The 16,639-nt window shown below is 41.1% G+C and overlaps 1 protein-coding gene and 1 long non-coding RNA gene across 2 annotated transcripts; one reads left to right on the forward strand and one right to left on the reverse strand.

Annotated features, from left to right (window-relative positions):
• Positions 1 to 1,619: 1,619 nt before the first annotated feature.
• Positions 1,620 to 6,319, reverse strand: LOC148655580 (uncharacterized). The gene is made up of 2 exons (XR_015940734.1): positions 6,184 to 6,319; positions 1,620 to 4,722 (listed from the first exon to the last, which is right to left on the reverse strand). It is a non-coding gene; the product is annotated as an uncharacterized LOC148655580 (long non-coding RNA).
• Positions 6,320 to 6,785: 466 nt separating this feature from the next.
• sbspon (somatomedin B and thrombospondin type 1 domain containing) lies at positions 6,786 to 16,558 on the forward strand. Its single transcript, XM_088642228.1, has 5 exons — positions 6,786 to 7,011; positions 10,813 to 11,007; positions 11,540 to 11,618; positions 12,659 to 12,835; positions 14,049 to 16,558. The coding sequence occupies exons 1-5, from the start codon at positions 6,786 to 6,788 to the stop codon at positions 14,164 to 14,166; spliced, it is 795 nt and encodes a 264-aa protein (XP_088498354.1). The 3' UTR covers positions 14,167 to 16,558.
• The last annotated feature ends 81 nt before the right edge of the window (positions 16,559 to 16,639 follow it).

Consider the following 16,639-nt stretch of genomic DNA (forward strand, 5'->3'; position numbering starts at 1 on the left):
ATATGAATTGGCTTTATGACTCTGTTCTCCAACCTAATCAAGTCAAAATGGCACAGAATAGTGGAACGGGTATGTCTTTCCTGAAGGGAGCAGCTCTTCTTGACAGCCTACATAAGAATTTGTTTTGAGGGGTTGTCAGAAATGAGCAGGCATTTGTCATCTGATCAAAGGGAAGTCTTTCCTGTGCTTGCGTGCTATAAGCAAACCAGGGTTTCATCACATCCACAGCTGCCATTTAAGAGCTGCAATGTTTGTTGAGTGGATGCCAATTCGTATGAATTCATTTTTCCAGGAGGTATCTCTCAGCCTCAAAGTTGTAAAGAACATTGTGTGTTTTTTGTCCTAGCAACAGCAAAATGTTATCTGGAATCTCCATGCTTCATTTATCTGTGAAAGAGTTCAAGTTACCACAAGGTTTAATATGCAATAACCTGGTAATACAGTAAATCCATCAAACAATTCTATTGTCTTCTGTTTGATTATTTATGTAAACACATATTTTAACCTCTGACTCATATTCAGAAACAAGCATGCTTCTCATTGTTAGGTGTTTCAGTGAAATCTTGTTATTAATTTATAATCCTTGCAATTTGTTAAGGTATTTTTAGCTATTAAACTCAATAGATTTTTTTAAAAAGTCTGGGATGGCTTAATAAATAATTAAATTAAATCCAATGAAAACTCTTTTACACAGCAAGAAGCTGCATTTCTTTGGCAACAGGCTGTTCATGAAGCCATTTCAATGGGCTTGATTTTTTACATAGTCCAGAGCAACACAGACAAATGTTTCCAGTGTCAGTAGAGGATGGAGGCCTTGCCCCCCTATGTGACAGCTGCCTGCGATAAGGCAAACAGCGTAGAGACAGGGATTCTAGTCAGAGCAGAGTTGGGATGCCGTAGTTCACCATCACAGTGCTAAGCAAGTGGAAAACACTGAGAAACAGACAGCAAATGGCTTTGATATCTCTTAGTAACAATCATAATCTACTTAACACAAAGAATGAAAACAGGGATAAACGATAAACGCACTAAAACAGCTTGTAAAAGCTACAGGGAAATCCAGAAGTGACTATCTGTATTAAGAGTACAATTAGATGTGATTCCTTTGGCCTGATGTAGGGCTTGAGAACACACATTCAGCACAGAGAGGCAGGTGCAGTCTGACAGCACTGCTAATCACTAACTAAATCAACAGCAGTCTCTGACACTGGGAACCTATTCCAGCTCAGACATGGCTAGAAAAAAGAACATCTATTACAGACAGTTTACTGTAGATAGGCTGAAAGCATGAATTATGTATGAAGTAAACTATATATCAAAAGAGCTAGTTGATCGAATGCTCAGCAGGACATCTGTAGCTGTTTTAATGTTCTCATTAATAATAAAATAATGAACTGTGAATGCAATGAACCAGAACTGCATAAAAAATTGTTTGTTGACTGCGCATTCTTCAGTCAAATGCATATTTATCCTTCAAGAACGACTGCATTACTGAATTATAGCTATATTATAAAAAGTAACAACTACAATCGAGGTGTAGCCTTTACAGTAAGAGCAGTGTTTTATCAGCTGGCAGCTAATGACCAAATAATAATAATAATGAAATTGAAACAACACACTAGCCACCAACGCATTTATTTGTACACCTTGTCAACAGCACCCACCCACACAAATATCTGGAAAACCAAAATTAAAATGTAGCGGTAATCACAACAATCCTGCCTCTGACCATTTCTCTTCAGCCGCCAGCCCACACTAGCAGGTCCTCATTATGGTCTCATAGGAAAGAGGTCACCAGAGTGCCCGGAATGTACTTCAGCAACATGTACAAAGAGAGGATGTGCAGAAGGAAGGGGAAAGATTGACGTGTGTGACAGGGAAGGTTACAAGGGAGTAGCAGCTGCTGTATAGCTCAGTCTCCAAGACAGCCAGCTTCTCGGACCTTGGCATCCAAACACAGGGCATCTTCTCCAGCCCGGACACCCCTTGTCATTCAGCCCACGCAGCTCACCGCTACGTTTCTTCACACTGGGGCTGGGAACGCGACAGAGGATTTGTACCGTCGTCTCCTATTGTTCCGGTGAGTCGAAGCTCATAAAACCTGCTGTGCGCTTGGTAGTTCACGCCGCCTCAGAGGGTTTTCACGTCAGGCCCGAATCCGCCTCTCGTTTGAAAGCCCGCGGCAGAATTTTCGGTTTTCACACACGCTGACGCTGTTCCCCACTTGAATTTGAACATGTTCCAGCCCAAAAGACAGACTGGTAGGTTAATTGGCGTCTGGAAATCTGGCCCTGGTGTGTGCGAGTTTGTCTGTCTGCCCTGCGATGGATAGGCCTCTTGTCCTGGGTCTATCCTGCCTTCTGCCCTTTGCCTCCCCTGCGACTCTAATTGCCAGAATTGGCTAGAAAATGGATGGATGTTTATGGTACCAAAAGATGGCTTTTCAATCTTTGATAAGATTGAATAAAGGTGATTTATTGAGGTGAATTTATTGAATGTTTATTGAATCTCCTTATTAACCTTTTTCTCTTTGAGGGACCACCTTTCAATACATAATTCTCACCAATCTATTTTTAAGGGGGAAATCCAATTTAAGCCTTACATTATTACTGATAATGCTAGTATTAAGTATAAAATATTAAAAGAGCAACATGAAGGAAAGCACATTCACTGAAAATGCACTCAGATGCTGTTTTTTGTCATCTACAAGACTCAGGGTTTAGAAAGTTCCCCTTTGTTCCTGACTACCCAGAACAGACTAGACGGTCCCTGAAGAGGACCAGCAGGGGAAACGCTGCTTGAAAACCCCTTGCCTTAAATGAAGAGAAATTTTTAAATGTTTTATGATTTTTGCCTTAGTGTCTCTCACCACACCGCTCTGCCTTGCTTCAGCAGGATACATTTCAATGTGTGTGGTGTCATTTCTAGCAAGGTCTTGAGGCATGCACCTCGTGCTACACATTCTTCAAGTATTCTGTGTGCCAGTGAATCTGAATGATTTAATCACAGCAAGAGAGCCAGAGCTGCTGGCGAGTAAAGAAAGCACCATTTTAGTGTGCTCATACTTTTGACTATACAGAAGCTGAACAAAAGAAGCAAAACAGCAATCTAGATGACCAAGACATCATCTAGTCACAGTCTTTATTTGGAATGGTCGATAAAGTTTTAAACTGTTATTTGGGTATATTTTAATATACTTTATCTCAGTTCTTCAGGTCTCTCAAGTGATACATGTCATGTCATGTGATGTCATTTGTCAAACTGCTTTATACCCTACGGTGTCGGGGGAAGCCGGAGCCTACCCGGCAAGCAACGAGCGCAAGGCAGGGTACACCCTGGACAGGACGCCAGTCCATCGCAGGGCCAGTGCAGGCCAATCATACATGGAGACAGTTTGGAGGCCATGGTAAAGGGGGAAAATTTTGCCCCGACACCGGGATAACTCCCTACTCTTATCGAGAAAAGCCCAAGGATCTTTAATGACCACTGAGAGTCAGGACCTCAGTTTAATGGCTCATCCAAAAGATAGAATCCACTACAATATAGTGTCCCCTCCACTATACTGGGGCATTAGGACCCACACAGACCACAGGGTGAGCGCTCCCCCGCTTATCCCACTAACACACTTCCAGCAGCAACCATAGCTTCCCAAAAGGTCTCCCATCCAGGTACTGACCAGGCTCACACCTGCTGAGCTTCAGTGGGCTGCCAGTTGAGAGCTGCAGGGTGATATAGCTGCTGGCTGCTCAAGTGACACAAGACTTCTAAGAACAAAAGCCCTGGTCTTGAGACACTGGCTTAAAGCACATGCCTGCCTTTAGAGGAAAACCTCACAAAATGTAATCACAAGCTTTGCAACCAGATATCGATACTGATATGCAAGGATATTAATTTGGTCTTTGCTTTCGGTTTTGCAGAATGTCCTAGTGTGTTTTTCTCATGCGTAGTGTAGTCATGTCTTGGGCATCATGTTAGCGTTCTGGGGCAACAGCCTGCTCACAGCTCCCCCTTCACTGACCTCAGGCCCACAGTTCAAAGACGTGCCGGTACGTTAATGGACTGCCGGGAAGCTTGGTCCTGGGTGTGAGCGTGTATGTTTCTGTGGTTGTGTCTCTGAGCCTGTGCTGGGCAAGCGGTCCCACCCAGAGTGCAACGCTGCTCTGTAGAGGTGAAAAGGATCCGATGCAGACGCAGGAGTCGTAGGGAGGTAAGTAAGCGTACTGAGCAAAACCAGGAGCTGAGTCGTAGTCCGAAGGCGAAGGTAGGTCGAGATCCGGTAAAGGCACTGGTGGCGAACAATCCAAAATGTGAGACAGAATCGTGGTCGAAAAGAGGTCTGCAGGGTCAAATCCGAAACAGGCAAAGATAGCAAACAATCCAAGGGGCGAGACGAGATCCGAAGTCCGAAGGCAAAAGGTGTAGGCAGAATTCCAGGAAGGCAAAAGGGGGTAAGAAACGCTAGGTAGAGCAACAAGTAGTGAACTCAATACTGAGCAATGGGAAGTAGGTAAGAATGGTATAAATAACCCGGCGTGCTGCACGGTAGAGCAATTGCAGGTGTGTTAACTCGCGCGGCAGCACTTGTCAATAGTAATCCGCTGCTGGTGCTGATTAGCTCGCTTACGTGTTGATCTCTGCTGGCTGGTGGTCGTGACACAGAGTGTACAATACCTGGCGTTGCGCCTGTTGCTTGTCGGGATAGGCTCTGGCTTCCCCATAACCCTGAAGAGGATGAAGTGGTGAGAAAAGTGCTTAGAAAACGGATGGAAGTATTTACAAATGCACCAGCTGACAACACAGGTGTCTGGCACATTGATTTCTGATACAACTGCACCATACCTTCTGATTCACAGTGCATGTACTGTATGTGGAGTACCTCTAATATACAGTATTGTGAGCATTGCTTCGGGAAGATGGGTATTCTGCCGTTTTCTAGATACAGGTTACAGTGCAAAGTGCAAGTAGCACTGAAGTTCAGTACCTCCAAAAATCAAAAGTAAACCAAAAAGGAAGTATCACTATTGCTGAAAGAAAAAAATGTAACATGTACATAGTTAATCAAATAATATGAAAAAAATCATTTCTGGTGGCAAAAAACCACCAAAATAACTTGACCTCAGTTATTTTTTGACATCCTGTGCATGGGAACTCTCCTTCTGCATTGACCTTTTAGTCTACAACTGCTACACGATTGTAACATGAGCCGTAACACTGATTTTCATTACTCTGTGAATTTTTGCTCACCTTCTGTAGGGGCTCAATTATTGCAACATGCCCAACACAGGGTTCCTGTCAGTTTGTTGAGAAAAAAAGATTGACTTCAATAGAGAATATCGAAGCTTTGTGCAGGTCAATAAAGTAATGGTGAATTAGATTAATTGTATTCTCAGATTGGAACATGAATGAAAAAGGCAATTGTTGAAAAACGAAATATATATGATTCATATTATAAAGTACTTCAAAATCTCTTATAATATTTGTTTGCTGTTTCTGAATGTTCATGTAAGCTAAAGACTTGAAATGTTCTTGTTTGCTTCATTTCTTATCCTAATTAAAGATGCCTTTCCTCATCCCGATTGGTACTAGAGATAAAGTGCATACCAGCTTGTTCAAATTCCTTGATGTTTCTTTACTGCTTACAAACCCAGCAGGCTCTTCCTTGACATCTGTATTGATATGGATATGGTGATACAGGTGACCTAATTGAAATCTGGCTGGTTCTCCATAGTCATGCACATTAGTATGATGGGCTCATGTGCATGACGTAAACTGTAGAGATTTTCTGTAGATTTCCTAATTCTACAATATAATGAGCATTGCATTACCATTTTTCTTCTAACCAACAAGGTCTATCTCTGCTTGGCGCACATAAAATATCATGTTTTATAATGTTTTGTTGGTTTTTCATGCCCCCCAAAAAGCGAAAATACGCAAAGTCAGTTCCACCTGGATTATTAAGTAATTGGAAGCGTAAATAATCCAGAAGCAAAGTATCTGAAGCTACAAGCCTCATTTCAGGGCTGACTCATTCCATGGTTGAATACACACACAGGATAAAGTTTACCTGTGTAGAGAGAGGGGAGGTGACTGTTTAACTCAGTAATACATGTTTTTAGGGATCATTAACCATTAACCATTGAAACCATTGAAACGAGAAGACAACTGAAGGGCTGATCTACGTACCCTGGGCGCTTTCATCTGGAGCCAAACCAAATGCTCACATTCCTCTCAGCTCTGCGAGAGGCTGGTATAAAGGAAGCCGGGCACAGCAGTCTGATCCGATCCGACTCCCGAGCTGCGCCAGGACAGAACAGCCGAAAGACAAGCGAAAAAAAAACCCCAACAACTTTCATTCTTACTCAGCGCATTCTCCAGTGTTTAAAAAAAAGAGAGAGACGCTGTGGGTGACTGCTTTCAGAAAAATGTTAGCTCTACAGCCAAGCTACTGTTCTGCGCTTTTACTCGCGCAGAATGGGTCTGTTATTTGAGAGGAACACTCTGTAAGCCTGTTTCATGGGCACACAGAGGACCTGTGTCGCAGAAGTATTCCGTGTCGCAAGCATTCGACTCAAGAATAGCGTCGGCCTGCGTTGCAAGTCCGCCTCCTCACAGTTGACAGGATGGGTGCTGCGCATTCAGCTGAAAACTGAATAAACAAAACGAGGGCGGGTTGCATTCAAACTTGAGTTCAAGTCAAAGGATTCGGTTGACCCACAGCAGGCTTTCGATACCGGTGAATCACACACAGGGGGTCGTCCCGTGGTCTGTTCTCGGCTCAACTCGTGATGAGGAGATCGCTAGCTAAAGGTGTTGGTCTTCTGCTGCTGACTGCTCTTCTGGGGAGACTCCACCTGGCTGAAGGAGGATGCTCTCAGAAGTGCTGCCAGGACAAAGACCTGACGTGCAGGACCTCAGACTGGAGGGTGGACAGGACGTACGGAACCTGCTTTTGTGACGAGGGCTGCCAGCTGACCAGAGACTGCTGTTTCGACTACACCGCGGAGTGTCCAGGTACGAGCTTCCCTCAGCCAAGGAGAAGGCTGGGGTCACCAGGGATTAGGAAAGGCTCAGCGAGTGGATATCTAGAAACCCATACTGAAACAAGAGCTAATATGTATTCATCACAACGTAGACAAACTGACCTGTGTGAGAAAAATGTTTTCAAACCGGTTTCGAAGTCCGAGAAGTTTCACTGCGCGTTTACTCAACTGCAAAACAAGAACCAGTCGCGCGTGTGGAATTCTTGATGGCGATGTTGATTTGATTTTGTGCTACACTCAATCGGAACTTGTGTGCTTGCTTTTCTAATGGCAGTGATCTGTTAGGGTACAAGACGTGAACACATTTCTGGAAGGGTTGGAAACTTAATCTTAAATTCATAGTCCGGAACCTTGTAATCGGTGCATGTACATACATTTAAAAACCTTCGATTTTTGGCAGAAAGAAGATAAAGAATCGAATAAAAATTGCACTTTCTTGCTAACATTCAAATCGAATACAGCATTATACAACACAATCCCAGGTTGTGCACTACTATCCTGTAGTTCAAGAAGAAGTTACCACAGTTTTGCGTGCTTTATCATACAGCAGAATTTCTTCCAATCTTCAGAAAAGGGCTACATAGGTATTTAAGCAAAACATGTGTTTTGATTGTATTCAGGGGTACAGAGTTGTGTATAAAAAGACACAATAAACCCACTTTTTCATTCTATATAATGAACACTTCTTATTATGTTCACTGTTATTTTAAAGTTTTGGGGATTGCCTGTAAAGATAATGCATTTGTTTTATTTTCTACATTTGAAATGTTTTTTTTTTCAAATGCTAAATTGAATTATCCTGTACATAAATACATAATACATAAATACTCCCTACAGTTTTCGTGTAACAAATGTGTGGTGGCAAAATTGCTCCTATATTACTTTTGTGAAAAGAAAGAACAAATATCATACTATTCTGGATGACACGAGAGTATACAACAAGCTCAGTGTTCAAATAAAGCTTACATAAGCAAAAAGTTGAGGCTTGGAGGGAACAAACCAACAGGCAAAGACCAGACAAAAAAAACATCCCCGTATTTCTCACTTGAGACATGAGCCATTTCTCTATTGAAACAATCACAGCATTATCTGTTAAAAACTTGGACTGGAGTGCACCCTCCACCTTATAAGTGATTCAATTCCACTGGCTTGCACACGGTAATTGAAAGAAATGCTAGCTAATGTGATTCACATGTTTTATTCCAGCTTCAAACAGTGAAAACTCAGCAAACCATAAGCAGTCAGGTTGTAGTTACCCAGTCATGTGGCTAACCTTTCAAACCTCCCAAGGTGTAGGAAATCTAAATAGTTTATAAATGTAAGGAATTAAATAGTATTGTGGTATTTTCTGCTATTTGGTATAATATCAATAATGATATTAATAATATTACAACAGGGTTACATGGTGGTGCAGTGGTTACATTGCTGCCTTGCAATGCTGGGTCCCTGGGTTCAGTTCCTGGGGTGCTGTCCGTGTGGAGTTTGCATGGTCTCTTCATGTTCACGTTGGTTTCCTCCCATGGTACCAAGACATGCTGGTAGGTTTATTGGCTTCTGGGAAAACTGGCCCTAGTGTGAGTCTGTGTGTGCCCTGCAATGGAGTGGTTTCCTGTGTTGGCTGTTTCCTGCCTTGTGCCCAATGCTTGCTGGGATAGGCTCTGGCTCCCCAGCAGTCCTGAATTGGATAAAGTTTGAAAATGGATGGAATATTATAAATTTATTACATTTTATTGAAAATTAAATCCATGGTAAAATGAGCATCTTAAAAGCGGCATTTGTTGTTAATGCAGTGAACTGGATTCTACCTTTTATTAAAAATGAAGATGACCTTCTTCAGCATATAACGCAAAAGCAAAATCTTTCCCACTGGACTCTCAGTAAACACCTCTTTCTTCTGGAACTGGTACTGTAGCAATTTAACGAATAACTCAGAAAGACCCACTTTGTTGAATATTAGACAGTTACAGATGTATTGTGCTTGCCAGAGTAATAGAGGTACTATGTGTTATGTCATGTGTTAGAAGAGAGTGTTACAATGTCAGACATAAATAATTAAAATAAGGTTAGGATGAACTGGCATTTCAAATTTTGTCACTTTCCGTGGGGCTGGTGTCTGAGTGGATTGAATAGATTTTACACCTTGGGGTTGTTTCTGGGAACAGACCCAAATGAGTTGAGTGACCTCTCATCTGTGGATGATGACCTGATATCCCGATCTAAAAATAAGACTGTTGTTCATAGTATTCATAAAACGTACACAATATTTGAAAAACAACAATGGTAAACCAGCGACATTATTTTGCAATGTTCTTAAAATGATGACATGTCAACATTGTATAAATGTGCTGTATGCCCTGGAAAGTCTACTTACTGTTTAGCTAATAATAACAAATCAGCGATGCACATATTCATTTTAATTAAAATCATTCAATATCTGTTAAGAAGAGCACACATGAGGCAAAAAGAGTCAGATGATTACAGTATTATTATTGTATTCTTCAGAGTCTCCTGGCCATACAAATAATATGCAGTTTGTAACTTGAGACTTACCCCTCTCTGGTGGTGAGAGATGGTAATTCAGGTTTTGTTGAACCAGAAAACTGAAACTGGAAAGTCATTTGATACCACTGGGTTTCAGAGTTACCCAAACAGTTTAAGGCTGTTGCGTAAGATTGGGTTTGAGACCCTGAACACACCTCGGCTGCAAAATGCTCTCAACACATTAAAGTAGTTATGCTGGCAGTCCAGTTTTGAAGGAGGAAAGGCTGATGTATACTGTTGACTGGTGTCATAAAAATATATATTTTTAAATATAAGAAAATAAGTAGTCCATTTTGAAGAGGGGAATAAGGGCTATGTTAGCTCAGGGTCACAGGTTACAATTTGTCTTGCAAGGGCAACTTGGTTTTGATGATTGCCAAGTGACGTCATTAAGCTTCACTGTCGGGTATTTATGCCAAAACTGCAGCGCCCTGTGCACCTTTGGCAAATAAGATTTTTTCCTCTGAAAGATCATTTCCAAGCTAATATCCCACTTGATGACCAGGAACAATGTGCTGTTGAAGATGATATGATCCCATGGTTCGTTGCAAGAGAGTAGTGGGTGTTAACCCCCGTGGCCCGAATCTGCTTCCTAAATTCCTCTTTAATTCAGATGAAGAAAGAATTACTCACTTCTCTACCGAATGGGCTGTGTTGTGGGGCAGCTGGTGCTTGATTCTGCCATGCTTCAGTGATAGATGAAGTAGCGTCCCCTCATTATGAAAGCCCTTTGAGATGGAAGGCACATTATTACTGTACATAGATAGATTTAACATTTATGTAAAACACCCCACCACTGTAAAGCAAGAAGCAACAATTCAGTGCCTATATTATTATTCATATCAACAACAACAATAATAATAATGCACTTTATTTTCTATAGCACCTATACAGTAAGAAACAAAGATGCCCAATGAGAGCAGACAGCAGTACAGTAGGAAAGCGAAGGGGCAGACAGATGACCAGCTAAATATAAGCCCTTGTAAAGAAAGAGCTTCTGAGTCTGGATTTGGAAGAGCTCGGGTAAGGTGACTCTTTTCTCCAGAGCTCTGGGGCAGAGCAGGAGGAGTCTCTGTCAGCCACAGAGTGTAGACGGGCCTGGGGGACAGACAGGAGACTGGAATCAGACCAACGAAAGGTGGCCCGTTGAGGAGTAGGACAATAAGAACCGTTTTGTTATCGTAAAGAAACGACGAGCGTCCTTTGACAACCCGGCTCTTCCCCCTTGCAGCCCGGCCCTGTGTGGTCGGCGAGTGGAGCCCCTGGAGCGGCTGTGTCCAGCAGTGCCGGCCGGCGTACCGGGTCCGCAGACGGCGGGTGGAGCAGGAGCCCAGGAACGGCGGCCAGGCCTGCCCCCCGCTGGAGGAGAGGGCTGGGTGTCTCGAGTACCTGAGCTCCAGGGGCCAGACCTGCGCACAGGCCCAGGGTAAGGGCAGCTCCTTCACTCCAGCTCACTCTTCCCTGAGGCTGGAGCAGGTCGTCGACAGTTAACTCATCATTGAATTTGCTCTGTTCATGTCCAGTGCTAAAAAAACAAGACTCTTAAAAGTCATTTTCTAAACAAGAAGATATTATATTTCCTGGAGCGCAACAGAGCATTGCACAGCTTTGGCAAACTAAAGGAATTAATTTGCTTATTATATCACAGGTCATTTGGAATCGTATTGTAATGACAGAAGCTTTTGTGGTGTTGCATGCTGGAGAAGTATATTCCACATAAACACGTTTCTTCAGCATGAATGCAGATCTCAATCCTCCAAGCAAGTTTTTGTTGTGGTCCCAGATGATGGCACCTACTGATACACTTTTCTCTGAGCTGGGGACACGATAAAATTATGACTCTTCTTGCTGCTATTTGTCGCAATCACCATGCTAAAAATTATTCAGATCAATTCAGTCTCCAATCTGTCACAGGCAAGCAGAAATCGCAATGCATTTTCGGAATGTCTTTGCTGTAGGCGCTGCCTTCATAACGTCATTGGCGTACAGCAAAGGAAGACGAAAACGGGACCTATCTGCAGAGTTGGAGGACCCTGGGTATGTATTTCACTGTACGAGGTACCAATAGCACAGAGGCATCCTCACCGACATAATTATGAAAAGCAAATTATAACAGTTTTTAGCGATCTTTCTGCAGAAGCCTTAACCATTTCTGTTTAAATCAAGAACCTGAGATGTTTTCACAAATAAAATATCTGAAGGAGCAATTTTAATCACTTTAAGGGTATGTACTTTATGTACTTTAGAGAAGTATTAATGAGTCTATATATGCTTATTTTTTATGATTTAGGAGTCTGAAAAAGTTGAGGGAGTGGAGCATGTTTCTCAACCTGTTTTTGTTGTCGTACTGGAAATAATTTCATAATAAAATTCACCTCTCGTTTCTGCCATTAGTATTTTTGTTTAAAAGTATAAGTAGAGAATGCTGTTCTCATGAATTTTAGTAGTGTATTTAAAGGTACATTAAGGAAGCCATGAGGTTGTAAATGAAGATTAAATTAATTGTAGTGTCTGAACCATTTTTGTGCAACACAGGGGTTAATATTCACTATACCACCTAATGTAGGACGTAAATGTCTGAATTCATTTTTAGCTGATTATAACCATACCAAACTAAAATTAGGAGGAGTGCTAAAACGTACACATAAATAAATTCCATAGCTGTTTCCGGACTGAAATATGCTTTGTCACAATGAGGGATCCCTTTTTTATCGGTGGCACAGACTGCTGCAAAGGATAGTACCTACCGGAATTGCCAACAATACAAACATGACTTTAAACCTCAGTATCTGATCTGGGGGTTGGTTGACTAAATATATAGAAAGATCTTTGACAACTCTGAACATTTTCAGCCTAACAGTACAACAGCTTACAGTGGTGGAACCGCCGAAGCAGTTTTCAATCACATCTGCAGGTGAGGCATCCATACAGGTAACGCTGCAATTCTCACAGTGTACATGGGCTCTAAAAACGATCATATCTGATGCGCATTACGGCAGCTGGAATGTTGTCGTGGTCAGACTGAATTTCACGGGGAGGCGGCGGCGCGTCTGAAGCGCTTGGTGTCTGTCCGTCAGGTACTGCATGGAATTCCAGATGGGGTCGCTCTCGCACCACTGCGCCCTGGAGAGCCGCGCCCACGCCCGGTGGATGCAGTATCTGAGGGAGGGCTACACGGTCTGCGTCCTGTGCCAGCCGCCAGCGATGAGCGACGCCGGCCACAGCTGTCAGGGAGACGGCACGGGCATCGAGGGGTAAATAATGCAGGTCTTTTGGCACCAACAACACGGCAAAGGTTCCAGGAATGCCTCGGCAGGTCCAGTAGGTGTGGAAAACTACGCATTAGGCGAAAAGGTTATCGTCTTGACTCAACACTCACGTACTTGCTCGGATTTCCTGTATGCAACTGGGAAAGTGGGAAATGAATAACTTCCACAAACCTTCTCTCTTCCACCTGTATTAGCTTTCAAAGTTCATTTGTTTTTCAGTACCACTTTCCTGTCGCAGAAGGATGCTCATTGATAACCCGAATATTTCATCTGTCTTTTCTACAGGACTTTTTCACACGCTTTTATTGTCAAATATAGAGAAGAGATGATGTTAACACAATTAAAATGTTATAAATTGTGTTAACAAAACACTTGTTTTTAACTATTTAGAATGTAATATAATTAAACCCGGAACAATTTACAAGCTTCTGCACTTTAAGTTGGAGTTCATCATATTAGTGTTGACTTGATTGTGGGAGAAACAAATCACAAAACACCCAGCATATAAAATGACAGTAGAGATCAACGGAAATAGCCAGCCTTTCTAACTGAACTCTTTTACTACCAATAATTTTTGATAATCAATGTTATACTTATACAGTGTAGCACAAATACACATAAAAATACAGTAAATAGAAAGAAAGAGAATGATAATAGAATTGTGTATAAATGTGAAATTAAGAGAATGAAATTGAAGGTTAAGAATTGAAGGGCAGCAAAAACAAGTTTGAGGGGAGATTTAAAAACATCCGTATTTGTAATACAAAAAGGGTCAGTCCCCTAATGTACAGTACAGTATGAATTTACATGCTGTAAACATGCATAGAATAATGGAACTAGTGTTCAAGCAAAGCCAACATCTCTCTCAATGGGGATAAAGTGGTTTTAAATGTTGAGAACTCTAAATAAACTCGAATACACCACTAGGAGTCGATTTCCTTCGGGTCCTAGTCTTTTGTAAAACAAACCAGATTATCCCGATTCTCCATACTTATGTTGGAGGCCCTGTCAGAGCTCTTGTAACAGCCCATAATGATGCTTCTGTTTCCACGTCCACTAGGGAGTGCAATTCTCCAATCAGTCAGCTGAAAAAGTACTCTTACTAAAACAGGGCAGGCCGTTTCCCACAGGGGAAAGGACATATCCCTTACAGGGGTCTGGGGAAGTTCTAATGGGAGTTTCCATCTTCTTGTTGCAGAAACCGAATCCTTCAGTGGCAGGCAGTGGGTAATCCCAGGTGCAGAGGAACATGGAGGAAGATTCAGAAGGTGGAGCACTGCTCATGCCCAGTGGTACACAGCTTTGTGTTTATCTGAACAGATCACAAAGGCAGCCATAAAAATATGTAAGTAGATCTGCTGAGGACCTGGGGTATATTAGATGTGTGGAGAGACCTTTATCCTACAGGAGGGGGCTGTACACATTTCTGTGCCCTCATTACTTTCATAGCAGATTAGATTACTTTCTTACCAACAGAACAGACAGAACCAGAGTAAAGGAAGGTGTAATTGGAACACCTGTCCTATCTCACCATGCACCAGTTAGATTAATACTAGATTTAAACTTGTGGAAACAGAACCATTTATGGAAGATGAACTGTGGTGTTTGAATAATATCAAAGAGGACATTAAACAGGGTTTTGAACTGTTCTTGACGACAATATAACAGCAATAATATGGAATACAGCCAAAGCAGTACTTAGAGGGGAAACTTATCTCTATTTGCTCAAATAAGAAAAAAGTAAGACAGGCCAGATTGAAGAACTATAATCCGACTTAAAATATATACAACAAGATAAGAAGAAAACGCCTACTCAGAAGATATCCAAGAAATTAATGAAAACTAGAGCAGAAATACATAACCTGCAACCTGTCTAGAAACAAAATTAAGGTTTCTAAAACAAAATGACTACGAATCAATGAAAATATTAGCAAGAAGATGATGTAAAAAATAACAAGTCAAATCCACAATCCATAAAATTATTGATTTGGGTACACGGCAACTGCATTACAAGCTAAAGGAAATACAAACAACCTTTGTTGAATACTACAAAAACATGTAAAATACAAACAAACTAGAATTCAAATTAAACAGCGACTACTAGAGACTTTAAACTTTCTTGTTCTGAATGCCAAAAACAAAGCTATAAACACTATATTAACTGCAGTATTAAACAGTGAGGAAATGTATAATACTATCTCTAATCTTAAACATCACAAATCGCCAGGGGCTGATGCTTTCCACATGATATACAGAGAACAATTAGCTCCTCGTCGTTTGCCCTCTTGTTACAGGATAGAGAAAGGAGGAGGTCTGCCTCCTCCTAAATTAAACCAGAGGAAGGGAATAGCAGAGTAGATGTGGGTCTTTTAACCCAATTTCCATTTGAATGCTTCAATCAATACCAAAAATAGTGGAGAAAATTTTACCTTATTTATAAATGTAGAAAAGTAGATTAAGCCTTTTTTATTTAGAACAGTCCAACACAATGCATTGTTAGATGCAGTTTAAATATTGTGAAGCCCATTTATAATGAAAAGATAGAGGCCATTCTGAATAGTTTAGAAGCAGGAAAAGCTATGGATGGGATCAGTTGGGAATATTTATATCAAACACCTGAGAGAATTTGGATTTGATAACAAATTAATGGCAGGTGTGCCAGAAACTGCAACATTATTGAATGTGTCAAGGGGATCAGTGTGTGGTGTATTTTTACACCAAACAAGGGTAAACAGCCTCAGGAAAGAAGAACAGTGGTTGCAAGTCCAATCTCACCAACAGGGATAGATGGATAGTTCCTACAAATCACAAAGCATCGGCTTCAAAAATTACCACAGGAATTGAATCTACATTTCTGTGAGCCAGTCTCAACAAAAACTGTACATCATGAGTAGGGCTGCCTTTAAGTGCTTACAACAGTATTCCAAGAAAGACTGAAGCTGTTCTGAAGGCAAAGGATGGCCCAGCTCCTTATTAGTTAATACAAATTCATATATTGCTTGGGGTTTCCATTATTTTGTCCAGACCCGTACAAGTAAAAACAAAAGAGAAGAACTTCACAATGCTGGAGGTTATGTGGAGAGCAGGTAGACTCTTTTACATATATTCTGGACCTGCCCACAAACAGTGTTATTGGCAATTCATACACATAGACCCTAATAAGATAATAAACCTAGTTATACCTTTTGAATTCTCAGCTGTGTATCTGAGACGTTTTGTTTTTTATCAAACAGAACCTAAGCACAGATATATACTAATAATTCTTCTAGCTGCTAGTAAAAGCAATCACAAAAAATGGCTTATTAAAGACCTCCAGCATCTGAACAGAATGATCATGTGAATGAGATTTACACAATGGAATGACTAACATTTTCTCTTAACTTAAGGCAGAAAAATTCAGCAAATACTGGGTAACCTGGAAAAAAATGTCCCCAGTAAAACCTGATTTCACTTTCTGAAGTAAAATGAACTAAGATTTCTAGACCCTTTTTGTTGTTGTTTTTCTGTAATAACTAAAAAATAATTAAGAACTGAGAGAGTAAATACTGTATATTTCTGTATTTAAATTCCCTTCTCTGCTGGAACAATGTAAATAGTCCTAAAAAGTGTAATTGTAAACTAAAAGAAAAAATGGAAGAAAAAAGTTGAGCGTTGTATGCATATTTTACATGTAAACTGTTTCTTCAATAAAACAACAAAAGCCATAAATACACCTCTCACTAATTTAACCTCAGTATAAGAACTGAACTTCAAGTGTACTGTACATTGTAGTTTTGAAAATGCTGAACA

Source organism: Lepisosteus platostomus, chromosome 8, assembly GCF_059453375.1.
Source record: "Lepisosteus platostomus isolate fLepPlt1 chromosome 8, fLepPlt1.hap1, whole genome shotgun sequence".
Classification (NCBI taxonomy): Eukaryota; Metazoa; Chordata; class Actinopteri; order Semionotiformes; family Lepisosteidae; genus Lepisosteus; species Lepisosteus platostomus.

Excerpts from the sequence above, each read along its gene's own strand:
- sbspon (XM_088642228.1), top strand. The coding sequence starts at position 6,786 with ATGAGGAGATCGCTAGCTAAAGGTGTTGGTCTTCTGCTGCTGACTGCT. Across the intron at positions 7,012-10,812 it reads CTACACCGCGGAGTGTCCAG|CCCGGCCCTGTGTGGTCGGC; the intron begins GTACGAGCTTCC and ends TCCCCCTTGCAG. Across the intron at positions 11,619-12,658 it reads GCAGAGTTGGAGGACCCTGG|GTACTGCATGGAATTCCAGA; the intron begins GTATGTATTTCA and ends TCTGTCCGTCAG.